Source organism: Fonsecaea monophora (assembly GCF_001642475.1).
Source record: "Fonsecaea monophora strain CBS 269.37 chromosome Unknown Scaff1, whole genome shotgun sequence".
NCBI classification, from domain to species: Eukaryota; Fungi; Ascomycota; class Eurotiomycetes; order Chaetothyriales; family Herpotrichiellaceae; genus Fonsecaea; species Fonsecaea monophora.
Window position 1 is genome coordinate 343,491 of NW_019173932.1, and position 15,317 is coordinate 358,807.

At 53.5% G+C, this 15,317-nt stretch overlaps 4 protein-coding genes across 4 annotated transcripts; 3 read left to right on the forward strand and 1 right to left on the reverse strand.

Moving 5' to 3' along the window:
* Positions 1 to 160: 160 nt before the first annotated feature.
* Positions 161 to 1,138, forward strand: AYO21_00118 (hypothetical protein; the record flags this gene model as incomplete). The annotated part of the gene is made up of 4 exons (XM_022650109.1): positions 161 to 268; positions 325 to 382; positions 447 to 581; positions 636 to 1,138. The coding sequence occupies 4 exons, from the start codon at positions 161 to 163 to the stop codon at positions 1,136 to 1,138; spliced, it is 804 nt and encodes a 267-aa protein (XP_022517435.1).
* A 1,775-nt stretch (positions 1,139 to 2,913) lies between these two features.
* Positions 2,914 to 6,617, forward strand: AYO21_00119 (hypothetical protein; the record flags this gene model as incomplete). Its single annotated transcript, XM_022650110.1, has 4 exons — positions 2,914 to 3,200; positions 3,253 to 3,290; positions 3,347 to 3,591; positions 3,642 to 6,617. The coding sequence occupies 4 exons, from the start codon at positions 2,914 to 2,916 to the stop codon at positions 6,615 to 6,617; spliced, it is 3,546 nt and encodes a 1,181-aa protein (XP_022517436.1).
* Positions 6,618 to 7,705: 1,088 nt separating this feature from the next.
* Positions 7,706 to 11,924, forward strand: AYO21_00120 (hypothetical protein; the record flags this gene model as incomplete). Its single annotated transcript, XM_022650111.1, has 2 exons — positions 7,706 to 8,183; positions 8,239 to 11,924. The coding sequence occupies 2 exons, from the start codon at positions 7,706 to 7,708 to the stop codon at positions 11,922 to 11,924; spliced, it is 4,164 nt and encodes a 1,387-aa protein (XP_022517437.1).
* A 1,300-nt stretch (positions 11,925 to 13,224) lies between these two features.
* Positions 13,225 to 15,228, reverse strand: AYO21_00121 (hypothetical protein; the record flags this gene model as incomplete). Its single annotated transcript, XM_022650112.1, has 4 exons — positions 13,225 to 13,627; positions 13,831 to 14,659; positions 14,715 to 14,969; positions 15,108 to 15,228. 4 exons carry the CDS (start codon positions 15,226 to 15,228, stop codon positions 13,225 to 13,227), a joined length of 1,608 nt encoding a protein of 535 aa, XP_022517438.1.
* Positions 15,229 to 15,317: the final 89 nt, after the last annotated feature.

Here is a 15,317-nt window from a genome sequence, read left to right on the forward strand (position 1 = left end):
GACAACCAACTTTAGCACGAGGCAGTCAGCCAAGATGTTAGCGTATCGGATAAATATATATCCGAAAGCGCTAGCCACTACGGCGGCGGCATCGGCGGCTTTAAGAAGTCGAGGGTGTTTGTCGGGAAACCTGCCAGTGCTTTGCAGACAACAACGCAAAATGGCGAACATGGCGTCGCCAAAACCCGCCAAATCAAAGTCCTCAGGGACTGTGAGGAGTCGTACAGGGTGCCAGACTTGCCGCACACGCAAGCTGAAATGCGACGAGGTAAAGGCGCGCCGTGTTCTTTGTTTTTGATGAAAACTGACTGACTGAAATTCAAGGCGAAGCCGATCTGCGGACAATGTCAAAAGTCGCGCCGCGACTGTGTGCGCTCTGACCGTGAGTCGTCCTGTCCACCGCAATGATGAAAAGACATTCAAAGGAGCTGACACCTAAGGCACAGCAATCACCTTCCGCCATCACCAGAACTCGAGTTTCGGCAAGGATGGCCAAGAACACTCCCTCGACAGTTTCTTCAAGTACAGCCAAACCTACAGCGAAGAAGATCTGAAGGCGTTTCTACCGGTGCCACAACAGCGTGCGTATTTCGAACATCCAGCATCCTTGACAACATGACTGACTGATTCTTCAGTGACTTGGATTCATGTCTCCGACCCAACTGCAGAAGATGCGAATGCAGTCACTCCTCCTCGCACGCCTACCACCTCTGATATGGTTCAGCAAGTCGCAGCTCACACTTTAGAGGCTCTGTCGACTGCAGCAGCTGACCAGACCTCATATCCTCCCCAGGGCACTGCCTACTACACGACAGCCAACCCTGCAACAGATTCTCACCCTGAGTATGGATTCGTGCAAGCCGAGCCTGCCAGCTCTACTAGTGGTGGCCTGTCCAGAAACATTCACTATTACCTCAGCAACTCGTCTCCTCAAGCTCAGACTGACGCTTCCCTGATCGACCCAAACCTCGAGTCCACTGTGACTGCGACCTCTCATGAAGGCGAGCAAATGGACGAGGCGCGTGATCTCAAAGCAGAAAGCGAGGACGAGAAACGCAAAGAACAGGAAGACAGCCTGACTGATGCGGACACCAGGGTCGCTATGGCGCTCAGAACTTTTAACGAACTCCAAACATAGGACTCAAGATACTGCTGGGGCCCACGGTAGAATGCCGTTCATGGACGTGTCATGATAGAATCATGGTCAAGTCAACACGAAGATATTGAGAGATGACTTTCATTGTTGGAGCAACGGGCGGCAGGCGCTGAGGAGCATTATGGGGGTTTGCACGAGCGAAAATACCGTCAAGTGAACGACACACGGGGAACAATCCACCGAAATGGGGACTGACCTAGAAGGGACGTGTCGACACATTCGGAGGCGGTTTATGACTGTAATACTAGCTGAACACAGATGGAGAGGTTCAGGCCGTGCTGTCGGCAAGGCGAATTTCAATGTTTCTGCATCTAAGATTTTTCTAATAACGTTTGGTCCATTCTATACCGTTGATGCGACTCATGTGAGGGCAGACGCCGGATACAGTCCACAAACCAGACAAAAGCTCCACCCCGTAGGAAGGCCTTGGACGCGGAGTCTAGCTCGCTCCTGCATGCAGGAGACACAGGAGGTCATGCATGTCTCGCCGGTTGGTGCCGAGACACATACTCCGTACTTGTACGTTTTTACCCTGCCCAGCTCTTGGGTGCATCCAGTCACGACTCCACGGTCAAGGGGCCGAATGCAGTGACTGGCTGTGACCTCTTATAATGGTGCTTTCACTAAATAGTGGTTTCAATAACCTACAAGAAGAACGGAGGTGGACGGAGCGCTTTTTGTATTGTCAATCTACCGGACCGCATGTGTCAATGAGGTCGATCGGCAAGAAATTTGAGCAGATTCTGGGGCTGCTTGGCCCGGAAGGCCACGCAAGCCACTTTGCTAGGACCTTGACAGGCGTGGCTAAGACGGTGGTAGCGTCGGTAACAGACAAGGGAAAGCGAGGAGGGGAGCTCGGTGGGATCTGGTAGCTAAGGCACTCGGCTCAATCTCCTTGGTGGATTTCATGGTGTACCACATAGTTCGGCGATGAGTGGATGGGAGGCTTTGGATCTCCAAATTGGCCTGGTGCAGCTCGATTGCAAGGAGTTAAGTTCGGTCGAGACGTCATCAACGGCCGACGATGGCTCATCCAAACGAAACCTGGAAGTCTTGGAACAACAGTGACGCTTTGTGGCTTTCGAGCAGATCTGAACGGCTGCGGTTTTACCTGATTCTGTTCTAGTTTGGAAGGAGTGGCCGGCGTATCGTGGTGAGAAATCGTCTAGCGAGCGTGTTTGGATGGTGGCTTCGGGTGTCCACTTAACTGTGTTGTTTTCGAGTACTCGGTACGTAGTGGTTAACCTGTGTCCCAAAAAACAAAGCAGAAATGTTAGCTGAACCACTACAACACGGACAGCGGCGAGGCGGATACCACCCACACCACATTACCTGCGCCCTAACACCACCAGATCACCAAACCTCCCAGTAGTACTTCTCTATTGTTGTTTCCACTTTCTTTTTTAAACCTCCCTCATTTTGTTCATTGACCGCTCTCTGAAAGCTGCTGCATTTCCATTCTCTCGTTTTGTGTACCTCGTACACCCACTGCACTGCCCCCAACCCGGCCTTCCGTTACCCGCCGAACGTGTTCCTCTCAAGACGATGTCCTGATCATGGCCAGCTGAAAGATATCTTTGGTTTTTCTCCGACGAGGCAAAAGCAGATGCGTGCTGGTGAGGACAACAGCTACTTGTCGTAAAAAACCGCACGTCGCACAGTCCTCCTTGATCCTTCTTTCTGGTGCGGCGAGTGAGTCTGGGCCTGAACGGCAGGTGCAAGTTCCATACGGCTAAACCCCCGACGAGGTTGTCAACATGGGCCGCCTTCGCAACCTTTCCGAGAGCTTCAAGGCTGCGGCATTCAGCAATTCGACCCTCTCCATCTCTTCGCTCTCCAAGGCCTCCTCCGGCCAGACCCAAATCGTCGATAAGGACTCACCGTCATCGGCTCGTTACCAGGAATTTCCGACGCCCTCCGAAACCCCTCGAACAACCCCCCGGACGGAGCGGGCTGCGTCCCGCCCTGTATCCATGGTGTACACACCTCCGTCGATGGAGTTGGAAAGAGAAAATCATATCGAGGAGTTGAGACCGGTGTTCAGGTGCGCCTGGTGGCCTAGTTATATGAATGTCTAGTGCTGACGACCCCACTAGCTTCCTCTCAAGTCACAGCAACAAGCTCTATCAAGAAGGTGTTTATTGATTACTTCCTCGATCTACATGTCCTGATGCTGATCATCCCATGCAGGGTACTTTCTCAAACTGAATGATCTTGACACTCGTAAGTGCTTTCCGAACCCTCTGGATTTTGATCCATCGAGTAACCTTTTGAAAGATGGAAGACCTAATCCGGATCGCAACTGGACCGAATGCTTCGCTCAACTGGTCGGCACGGTACTTTCGCTTTGGGACGCCGCTGCTTTGGACGCGGCCGGCCAGGATGGAGAGGTGGCTCCTACATTTATCAACCTGGCGGATGCCTCCATCAAGATGGTACGATCTTTCAGACTCTTGTGGGCGGGCTGATTCTGAGTTACTGGCAGATCGAGACGCTCCCTACGCGAAATCCCGATGTTCAACCTTTACAGAATGTACTCTCCATATCTACGGCGGGCAAGAATCGGTATTTGCTACATTTTAACTCGCTTCACTCTCTCACGCAGTGGACGGCTGGCATCAGACTCGCAATGTTTGAACATGCCTCACTCCAGGAACTGTACACTGGCTCTTTGATTGCCGGCAAAGGGAAGTCTTTAAACAATATCCGGACGATCATGGAGCGTACCAAATTCAAGACGGAAGACTGGGCGCGAGTTCGATTTGGCGCTGGCACTCCATGGAGGCGATGCTGGTGTGTGATAGAGCCTCCCGACGAGAAAGAATGGCAAAAGTCCAACAAGTCCCTGAAGAAGAAATCAGCGTACGACCGACCCGCCATGCCGAAGGGAGTCATCAAGTTCTATGACACCAAGAAGACAAAAAAGGCCATACCTATAGCGACCATTACCGACGCATATTCAGCGTACGCTATCTACCCCCAGTCTAAGCCGTTGATCGACCAGTCTACCTTGGTCAAAGTTGAAGGCCGCATCACAATACATTCTACACCAGAATCCAAGACTGAAGGCTTTGTCTTCGTGATGCCCGAGGTACATCCTGCAGTATCAGGTTTTGAAATGATGCTTCGGTGGCTTTTCCCTGTTTATGACATTTTCCACCTTTACGGTCGTCCCCAACGGCTAATAGCCGACACATGGGACACTCGAGGCCTCATGTTTGCGATGCCGCGGGAGCGGAGATACGGCTATCTAGACATTATTGACGTTGCTGCGCTTGTCCATTCTCAGGGAAGCGAAAAATGGAGCGAACGTGAATGGCGGAGACAGTTGAAAGAGGCAACTTCTAAGCGAATGTCAATGACCGCACAGGGACGTTCGAGTGGCACTTTCGAAAATAGGCGCCCGAACCGAGTATTTTCGGAATCCAGGCAAGGCGTGCATTACGACGATGCTGATTCAGTACGTTCGTCGCCTTTTTCGCGACATCAGCACAATCAATCAACCGATGCAGTGTTTGCTTCCCCAAAGAAAGTTGTCACTGCTCCAGCAAACACGGCCTATCTCTCCCCAGGACAAAACCACCATTCAAGGTCTGTATCAGAATCCGTGGCGTACATGTCACCGACCCAGAATCGTCGCCAGCACGACCATTATCATCCTTCCAGGTTGTCCACTGAATACACCGATATGGAGCCTATTCAGCCTCCCCCGGCTCCTCCTGCTCATCGAAACCCATTCAAGAATAACATTATTCATAGTGAAGCAGAAACATCAGACAGCCGCTACAGCTCGGATAGCGACGGACAAGGTCCACGGACTCAACCGGAAGATATTCAACGAGATGTAGGCGAAACAGCACCACCTGCGCCAGTGGTGGCTCCTCCAAATATGCAGCACCAACACAGTGACGTCCCACAGAGGCGACCCGATGCTCGACCGGATTTGAGACGTGAGAAAAGTCGAATGTCGAATGGAACCTTGTCTCAGATTGTTGATGTGAATAAACTCGCGAACAGTGGGGCGGCGGGGCATGCAGCGTTGGTGGCGTGGAATAATGGCCGAGAAGGCGAGAATCAGGGGCTTCGAGGGGTAAATGAGACCCCTCGCGACGAAGAAATATCTGCTAATCAACCTGTTTCTCAAGAAGTGGTAGCAGAAGGTGCTTATACGCAAAACCCTGCTGATGTCAGACCAGAACATCCCCGGATGCCCTCTGAACAGTCAACGGCCACCAAACCGATCCATCGAAAGCCTGTCCCGACAACCACATCAACCCTGTTAACACCATCCAACCGTGTGCAATCGCCCGACAGGATGTCCAGACACTCAGCCTCCAGTTATGACAGCACCCCGAGTAGTTCACCGGACTATGACAGTCTTCCCGAGGACGATGATCGTCCTGTATTTCACAGAAAAACCAGGACAGGCGTCTTAAAGACAGTCGGAGATCCTCAACTGTCTAGTGGCGGTCAACAAGACTCGGCCAAAATCGACATACCGGTCGTTGACTTTGGCATGACGTTTACCCCTAGCTTGACCCCGGGACACAGTCGTCCTCCGACAGCTTCTGGAATCACCGGACGGCAGTCGCCGTTTGATCAGCCATTGACCGCCCCCGCAACGCCTTTGACCAGATCTCCTCAAGAAGAGCGAACCTCTCCGGGAAATCTTAGCCCTGGCGACGGGCAGAGGTCACCGTTGGTTGAGAGAAACAGCCCCAAGGGCGCTCACTCGCGCTCATCTAGCTATGCTTGGCATCCCGGAACGACCCTGGAGAGGCACAATTCAGTAGGAGGCTTGACAGCTGAGGAGTTCGTCCAGCAACGCGCCGTCGCTGCTAGGGTTCCACAAGGATATGTCCCTCACCGGAGTGTTTCCTACAGTAAGGTCGAGCAGTCTCCAAACAAATTGCAGAAAAAACGAGATTCAATGCTTCGACCCAGCTCGAGGCATTCGTTATTGATCGATCCATCATCACATTTATCAGCCCGAGAACAGGAGCATGTTGCCAAAATGACTGGTGGCCCGTTGATTCAGGTGGTTGACCGGAGTAAGACGCCAGACCCATCTGTCGGGCTGATAGGGGCGATCGAAGCACGAGAGCAAGAAAAGAGAAACATCAAGGACGGGGTTGCCGGTCATATGGTTCAAGAGGCCATCGCGCAAAGGCAGGCGGCAGAGCGCACCTACGGAATGCAGTCGCATGCCAGCTACAACTCGCCTGTTGACGTCAGACAAAGTGGGCAATGGGCCGGCTCTCAAGGACCTCTGTACTGGGGTGGTACCGTGCCGCAACAGCCGCAACACGCCTGGTCGAACCAGTCGGCGTGGCAGTATCAGCAACAGGCTCAGGCCCAGGCACAGCAGATACAACAGATGCAGCACCAGCAGCCCTATCAGATGTATAATGCGAGATCTAGTGGGCATTATGTGTTACCGGGTGGCTATGGCTCCCGGTAGAGGATCAGTACGGATATTCCTGGGTTGAATTTGCATGGCAAGCGAGTGATTTTGGCATCGGTGGGCGCTGGGAGATACGTAGATACACCTTACGCAGGCGTTTATCCAGGGCTAGTATAGAATGATAAGAATGTCACAAGATTATCGCAGCTCCTTCCTCATGGGGCCAAGGACCAGCTAGAAGCAGTACTCGGTCTGGAGAACAATGATAATGACACCTTGCATCGGCTACAACCAAGGACAATCCCACGGGTTCCGCCCCGGATTTGGGCAAGCGAGAGGGATCAAGCGAGGAAACGGAGTCGTGCTGGAGGAGTGTGCATATGCATGATCCCGTACCTACCTCGTACTTGTAGGGTCCTCATTCAAATTCTAGGGGGCTGGGGAGCTTGAGAGGCTCGAGAAATTCACCTGAGAGATGAAGCACGTGGCAGGAGTTCCAGGTACAGTAGTACGAGCACTACGAGATAGTTTCGCCTCGATTGAGGAAAGCGAGGGGAAGGGACGCCTAGCCCCGTGGCTTCTAGGGCACAGTTATTGGCTCAAGGTCTGGAACAGGCCTAAAGGGGAGAGAGGATTATAAGGGGTCCCCTTGTTAGCACACATCCATGGGCACCCTGGGCAGCTACGCACCTGCTGCCCGCACCGGAAATGTAGTCGTGAACCTCCAGCTCCGCCGTCCACGTACGTCCTGCAACAATTCCAAGAAACATCACCGCCATAGTGCACTTCGATGCCAACTTTATCTCACATCTACTATTACCCCCGATTAACACCACAGCGGATTGCCTTCACCCTCTTTCCACTCGCTTCCTCCTTTGCCTCTTGCAATCCGGTGTCCCAGATACTGCCTGCATTGCACACACCATCTCACAGTCACAGCGGGCCTGCTGACTGAGGATTCGGGGCCTCCCATCTAAAAGCAGAGCAATTATTATTTCTGAACTGAATCTCTCCTGGTCCACGTACGCAGTTGTCCGTTGTCCGAGCACCCCCTCTCGACTTACCGTTTGTACTGCACGATACACATCGCTGCAGCTATTATGTTCGCCATGGTCTGAACCACGGTTTTATCCATATCTTACGCCATGCCGTTGCGAACCCTACTACCATCGAAGCCTACATCGGGTCCTAGTCACCGCAGACATGGCAGTATCGTCGAAGATCCCCCCTCTACGTCGGCTAGCAGCAACGTGCCATCTACTCGAACCCACAGCCGCGGTAGCTCTCTGAAGAGACTGAGTCTGAGTCTGTCGCGGACCAACGACGAACCTTTCCCTCCATCTTTGACGCAGGATCTGGAGGGACTTCCCGGCCACCAACCCCCCGTCCAGCCTCATGTACCTTCCTACCAAACTGATCCGCCGAAAAGTGCCAGCACCCCGGCGACCAGATCACCGACGCAGATTGAAGGAGATGGGAGAAACGGGATGCAAAATGACCTTGGCTTTGGTCTCAAGTCTATGCCTCAACGACTCTCACTCTTGGGATTGAGGCATGCGTCGGATCCACAACTGTCCAGCAGGTTCAAGAAGGAGGAGATTAGTCCTTCCAACGACGTCCCACGTATGTATTTTTTTTTCTCTTGATCTTTTAAGCAGACTGCTAATTCTGTATCGAGCAGCACCCACAATCATCACAACCGCGCCGACGACCAACGACTTCGACGAGCCTGCCCAGAAGCCATCGCGAAGGAAATTGTTTGCCAGAGCGCCAAGTCCTTTCCGCAAGAGTCACAGCTTTAGACGGACTATTTTAGACCCTTTGAAAGGTACCGGTAACGAAGACGGCCAGGATGAAAAAGCGAGCTTGGCAAAACCTGGGATGCTCAAAGAAACCACCTCGTTTGAGCGCCTTCCGCGACCAAGGACAGGACATTCTGGCGCGGAGCCGCCTGCGTACGGTGACGAATCTTCGTCCTCGCTGGCCATCCCCATTACGCGACTCTCGGAGTCGTCTCGATCGGATGATAGTTCTGGGGACCACCACGTCTACGCAAAGACTACCACCACACACACCATCTCTACCACCACCACCTTCTTCAAGTTGAAGAGGCGCAAGAAGAATAAAGGTCTACTTTTCCCACTACCTGAAAAGTTTGCAACACCTGCCTCAGGGCGGACCACGGCCTCGCATACCCCTCAAGAGTCTCTGATGGGAAGGAAATCTATGTCGCCGAGCAGGAGATCAAACACGGCCGTGAGATTTGACACTGAGCCGAGCCGACATGGCTCTGCAGTTCCTTCACCCACTCATTCCGCCACGGCACTCACAAATGCTCCATTTGGGTCGCCGGGGGCCACCATTGTGCGGCAAGACTCCAATTGGTCCACCCACTCTGGTCAATCGACGCCATCAGTGACACTGATTCCCCCGCGACTATCGGGAAGAGGAAGATCTTCGACCTTGAGCTCGCTAGGGAAATCAACTGAGAGGTTGTCTGAGTCAGGTCCCCAGCCAGCATCAACGCGAACATCGACGTCGACAAGTGGACGAAGAAGCTTTGGCGATCTGCTGTCCCTTCCTCACAGACTACGGCAGAATTCCGCGCCACCTACGCGCGGTGCTGGCTCAACTCCCGGCACGCCTGGCTCAAAATCCAACTCTTTACACATCCCTCGAGAGCCGGAACCGGAGCGGGTGTATCCCAAACGAGAGGATGGCGATACCCCGGCTAGTTACCTGGAAAAGCTCGAGGCCGCAGTTCCCCGGAGCGCAATGGCGTCCATTCTCTGCAAGAGCGCAGATGACTTTTCCAAAACATGCTTGCGCAAGTACATGCGCGGCTTTTCCTATTTTGGCGATTCCATTGACATGGCGATCCGGAAGATGTTGATGGAAGTAGAGTTGCCCAAAGAAACTCAGCAGATCGATAGACTGCTCGCCGGGTTCGCGGACAGGTACTATGAATGTAACCCGGGAATCTTCTCCTCGACGGACGAAGCGGCCTTTGTCGCGTTCTCGATCCTTCTCCTACACTCCGACACGCACAACAAGAATAACAAGAGGAAGATGCAGAAACAAGACTATGTCAAGAACACCCAACAGGGTCCGGTGCAGATTTCCAGTGATATTCTCGACTGCTTCTACGACAATGTGTGCTACACGCCCTTCATTCACTTTGAAGACGAGGTGGCCGTCAACAGTCACCGTCTATCAGCGCCCAAACCAAAGAGAAGCCTAATCAAGACTAGAAGCCTTGAAAGCCTCCGCGGTCCTGTCGACCCCTACACTCTGATCTTGGATAATAAGTTGGACGTGTTGCGGCCGTCTCTGAAAGATGTGATGGATACTGAGGATTGCTATTGTTCCACAGGCACATCCGGTGTGCTCGAGACCGAACACCATCATAAGGCTTTTGTGAACTCAGCGGTGTTGCAGATTGTGTCTGCAAGGTCAAGGCCGGATGCTTTCTTGTCCCAAGCCACCATTAGCAACCCCGGTGAAGCGCAAGCTGGCCTGGTCAGTATCAAGGTTGCCAAAGTGGGGCTGCTGTGGCGCAAGGATCCAAAGAAGAAGAAAGCAAAGCGCCCGTGGCAAGAATGGGGTGCGATCCTGACTGACTCAAAGCTCTATTTCTTCAAAGATGTCGGGTGGGTCAAGAAGCTGATTGCGCAGCACGATGCCCATTCCAAGTCGACCAATAGATCTGCTCCTCTTGTCTTCAAACCGCCGCTTACTTCTTTCGAACCCGATGCGCTGATGTCTATGGACGATGCCGTGGCATTACTGGATTCGAGCTACAAGAAACACAAGAATGCCTTTGTTTTCATCAAGCACGGAGGTTTCGAGGAGATTTTTCTAGCTAACAGCGAGGTCGAGATGAACGACTGGATCGGCAAGCTCAACTACGCGGCTACTTTTCGCACCGCCGGTGTGAGGATGCGCGGGCTTCTGGGATCCAACTACGAAGGCCGTCATCTGCTGCGAAAGGACTCGGATTTCTCCTCCAAAAGTGGGGACACGCCCCAGAAAGACAAGAAGGTCGACCCCCAGATGGCGTGGGAGATTATGTTCTACCGCCGGCAACTGATTAACGAGAAAATCAGCGATTTTGACGAGAGGATCGCGGTGGCTCAAAAGGAACTCGACCATCTCCTTCGCAACGCGCGGCATCTGCTCATCTTGCTCCCCATCCAACAGAAGACTCGTGAATTTCTCGTGCTGGCTGCCGGCCGTATGTCGGCCAAATTGAAATGGACCAGAGTGGAGCTTTGGAGGACGAGGACTCACCGAGACATTCTTTTCAAAGACCTCGAAGAGGAGGGTGCCACTGCATTCCCTGCTCCCAAGGCGTCATTGACTTCGACGCCTCAGAAAACCACTCCTCTGAGGACGGGTCAAGGAGATCTGGGGCGAACCATCACCGACACAAGCCACATCACCTTGTCACCGGCCAGTGCTACTTCGTCGAGGCTGTCCAACATTGTCGACAAGCTCAAGACATCGGAAAACTTCAGCATTAGCACGACCGACCTTCCATCGGCTATAAGCCCGTCTGTGTCCGGAGAGGCATCTCTATCGAGGCACGAAAGCACCCAGGACTCGCACAGTCTATCACACCAAGTTTCTACCACCAGTTCCCATCACAGTCGAGATAGAGACCGACTTGCACGCGGAGCGGATGACTCCGAGGAACGTGTCTTGCGCGAAGCCGGACTGACGCACGTGGACGGTAACGTCGCCCGGGATAGGAGGCCTGACACCAGTGAATCAGAACGGGATCGGGTTGGAACAATGGCGGGCGCCGCTGAGCCTTCAAAGGCTGGAAGTGTTCGCCGGAGCCTTCAGCGCAGCTTGCGTGAGCCACACCTCCACCACCATCACCACCTTCACCAGTCTCCTAGTGTTCATCGCCATAAGAAGAGTAAAGAATCGGGCTCTAGTTTGGCTACGACAGATGATGGAGGCAAACTTACGCACGGTGAAGCCGAGGAATTGAAACGGGGCACGGGGAGCTTCATTCTCCACGGCAAGAAGGCTAGTGTCATCACCATGTCTCCAGAATGGCAGCACATGTCTAATGAGGAGAGGCTGAAGATGAGAAAGGCCGAGCGGGAGAATGAAGAGGCGGTCGACGACAAGACTGCCGCATCTACGACGTCATACAATCGGGATGTCACTCTGGGAACAGCGAGCAACGCCTCCTCGACGCACGAAGAGGAATTCGAGGAACCGTTTAGATCCTCCAATTCGAGTCGGAAGCAGAGTTTCGCGACCACATCGGGGGAGCAGTTTGTGGACGCGGAAACCGGGGAGGGTGACGATCTCGGGGTGGTAACTGGCGGAGGGGACGCTGAAAGATGATAAGGCTGGGCTCACACGGACCTTTTCTGTGTACGAGAAGGGTTCCTGGCGACTTGGGAAGTTGGACCAGGGCAATGGATGATTGTCACGACTAACGGATCACGTTCAAAGGGCACGACTTTAGAGGAATGGGATACAAAACACCGGCACCGGCCATGTAACGCTTACTAGGTGGGGATATCTGGCGCAAGTGAGAGGGATAGATGAGCGTCAGTTGCAGCGAGACTCTTTGTTGCCGTGCTTGGAATGGAAAAAGCGTTTTATTCTTGATCAAAGCACATCAAGCCATATCGCCACCTACTCGTGCACCGAAATTTTCCTGTGAAAGTGGTAAGTGGCCCAGCTATTCGATGGGATGTGTAGATAGATGATGTCCTTTAAGATGTCGACGTTGAGTTGTATGTCGGACATGCAGGTTTTCTCGCGGACACCAACACCCCATGTGTGTAAAGGGATATATGTATTGGCCCATCTGGACGGATGTACCGAGTACGAGGTACCTCGTCAAGCTTGTCTAGTACCTCGTACCTTTGGAGGTGGAATGGACCACATCGCCCTGCCCTGTCACCCACTTGTAATTAGGTGTTAGGTTCCTCTTGGGTTGTTTCGGTACGGTATGTACGAGCGAGGAGGTACTCAGACGTTCTTAAGTACGAGTGGGGATCTATGCGCACTAACCTTGTCTGGTACATGCATTAACCGTGTCTGGCATAGTGCAGTATAGTGCGGTATAACTCTACCTACTCGGTGCTTGGACGGTGTACTTGTACTTTGTACTTGTAGGTACGTACATACAAGTAGGAATACCTCTACCTGTACTTGTACTTGTACAGAGTACATGAAAAAAAAAGTATCCGAGTGAGTGCGTGAGGACGTGAGTGAAGACGTAAGTGAGGACGGTGAGGTTGAAGGAAAGATTAAATTGTACAATGCTCGTTTTGATGCTGATTGTTTTTCCCCCCACTTTCGAAATGGGTTCTTGCTACCTACAAGTACCGTGGCACCTTGGGTACCTACCCTGGGCACCTGTTGATAACCCCAGCTCTATCAAGATACATAAAAAGTATTTTCTGTGTAAATGATACCTGTGTGTCCGTGTCCCTCCCTCTTTTCTCTCTCCCTTCCTCGCTTTTCATCTCTTTATCTCTTCATCCATCTCTCTCTCTCTCTCTCTCTCTCTCTCTCTCTCTCTCTCTCTCTCTCTCTCTCTCTCTCTCTCTCTCTGTGTGTGTGTGTGTGTGTGTGTATCTCTCTACCTCTTCTCCCGTCTACTCTTTTTTTTATTCCTTTGGTGACATCATCACAAGGTATGCACCTCGTCCAACGGATCCCTGGCCCTCCCGGCCTCCCAGACCTTGTCGACGAGCGCCCTCCTCGCCTCGCCGCGCGGCTTGAGATCAAACACAAACGGCCGCGGCTGCACGTTGAACCCGGCCGTGTAGTCGTACAGCGGGGGCAGGCCGACGCCCGGCCGCGGCGAAATGTGCGCCGCCCACGCGATCCGCGCCACCAGCAGGTGCAGCGAGTTCTCGGCGATGTTCATCCCGGGGCAGATGCGGCGCCCGAACCCGAAGCACGAGTAGTTCTGCAGGTTGGGGAACTTTGTCAGCGGTTCGCGGAACGTCGGGAAGCTCGGGTCCAGCCAGCGCGACGGGTTGAACGTCTCCGGGTCGGGGTATAGCTCTGGGTCGCGGTGGATGGCCCTGTTGTTGAGTGACGTGGTAAGTCAGTGAGTAATTGAGGTGGGTATGTAGGTGAGGAGGTGAGTGAAAGTAGATTACATGTGGCATGAGAGTGAGTAAAGGGAATCTGTTTGACAAGAAGAGGGAACCCCGTGTCTATAAGAAGCGCCGGGGGTCTGGTAATGGCAAGGATAAAAAACCGAAAAGAAAAAAAAATATCTCACCACTGGTTCGCATGGACGTTGGTCCCCGCTGGCAGGAAATACCCGTTATACACATCGTCCTTGATCAGCTCGTGCGGCACGCCTCCCGCCGTCACGGGCCGCCAGCGCAGCACCTCCTTGATGACGGCCCGACACGTCGGCAGCGAGGGGATGTCGCTGTAGTCTGGAATTCGGTGGTCGCCAACCACGGCGTCGACCTCTTGCTGGATGCGGGTCTGCCACTCGGGGGAGTGGCACATGCAGAGCACAAACGACATCATGGCCGCGGCGGTGGTGCCGGCGCCGGCCTCGAACAGCGTTCCGATGACATAGGCGCCTTCGTCGTCCGAGAGGCCAAATTCGGCCTGTCGCTCGAGGAACGTCTTGGAGAAGCATCGCGGGCCCTTGTCGGCTCGCATCTGCTCACGCACCTCCAGGAGCAGGCCGCGGAACACGTTGATCTCGAACTCGTGCAGCCGTGCGGCTTCGCGCTTGAACGGCGCCAGCCACGTCGGCAGGTTCATCAATACCGGGAACGTGTCGACCAGGTACGCCCCGGGCGAGGCGACCCGCTCGACCGTGTGCACGATCTTCAGGATGTCGCGCACGTACACCTCGTCGCCCGTGTCGACCGTCTTGCCGTAACACAGCCGCATCACCACTGCCGCCGCGTACCTTTCAAACAGCTGCTCGTACTTCTCCGGCGTTCGCAGCAGGTCGCACAACAGCCTCTCCGACTCGTAGATCTGCACGGGTTGGTACGACGTGGCCGACGCGTGCATCGTCATGTTGTGCATCACTTTGCGTCCTCGCCGCCACAGTTCTATTTGCATCTCGTCAGCCTTCCGCCCTGCTCGTTGGTTTGTGTCTTTCACGTTTTGGTCAGTGTCGGACGTAGCACGCACCTCCATAGGGTAAAAAGAGCGGCCTCAAGTTCCGCGACATCAGCCTCGCCGCCATGGGCAGCTGCTCTCGAGACGAGTACAGATTCCCCCGTTCTCGCAGGAGGTCATTGGCGATCTTCTCGGTCGACACCATGACCAGGTTCCGGCCGAAGATGGAGATGCGGTAGAGAGGGCCATATTGATCCGCCCAGGCCTTGAACTTCAACCACGAGTGCTGCGGCGGGATGTCGAGGAGATTTCCCACAAATGGCTTGCCTGTTTGGAATGAATCACTTCCTGATCAGCTCATTTGGAAACGAATATTATTCGCCACTTGAAAGAGAGGAGAAGAGAACGTGGATAAGAAACACTGGAGGTAGTAGCAGCACACATTAGATCCTGGGGTCAACGTACCCTTTGGACCGGGAGGTAGTTTCGCGTTTGGGGGTACTCTCAATCGGTTGGAGTATTGCTGGATGAGAATGCCCACCAGCAGAAGCACAGTCGTGCCAGCGACGAGGAATGACAAGGCCATCTTATTTTTCCGATTGCAGATGTTGTTGCTAGTTGACCTCGGTCGAGACAAGTTGGAGGAAGGGCACGTCTTTGCTCGGTTATATAGAG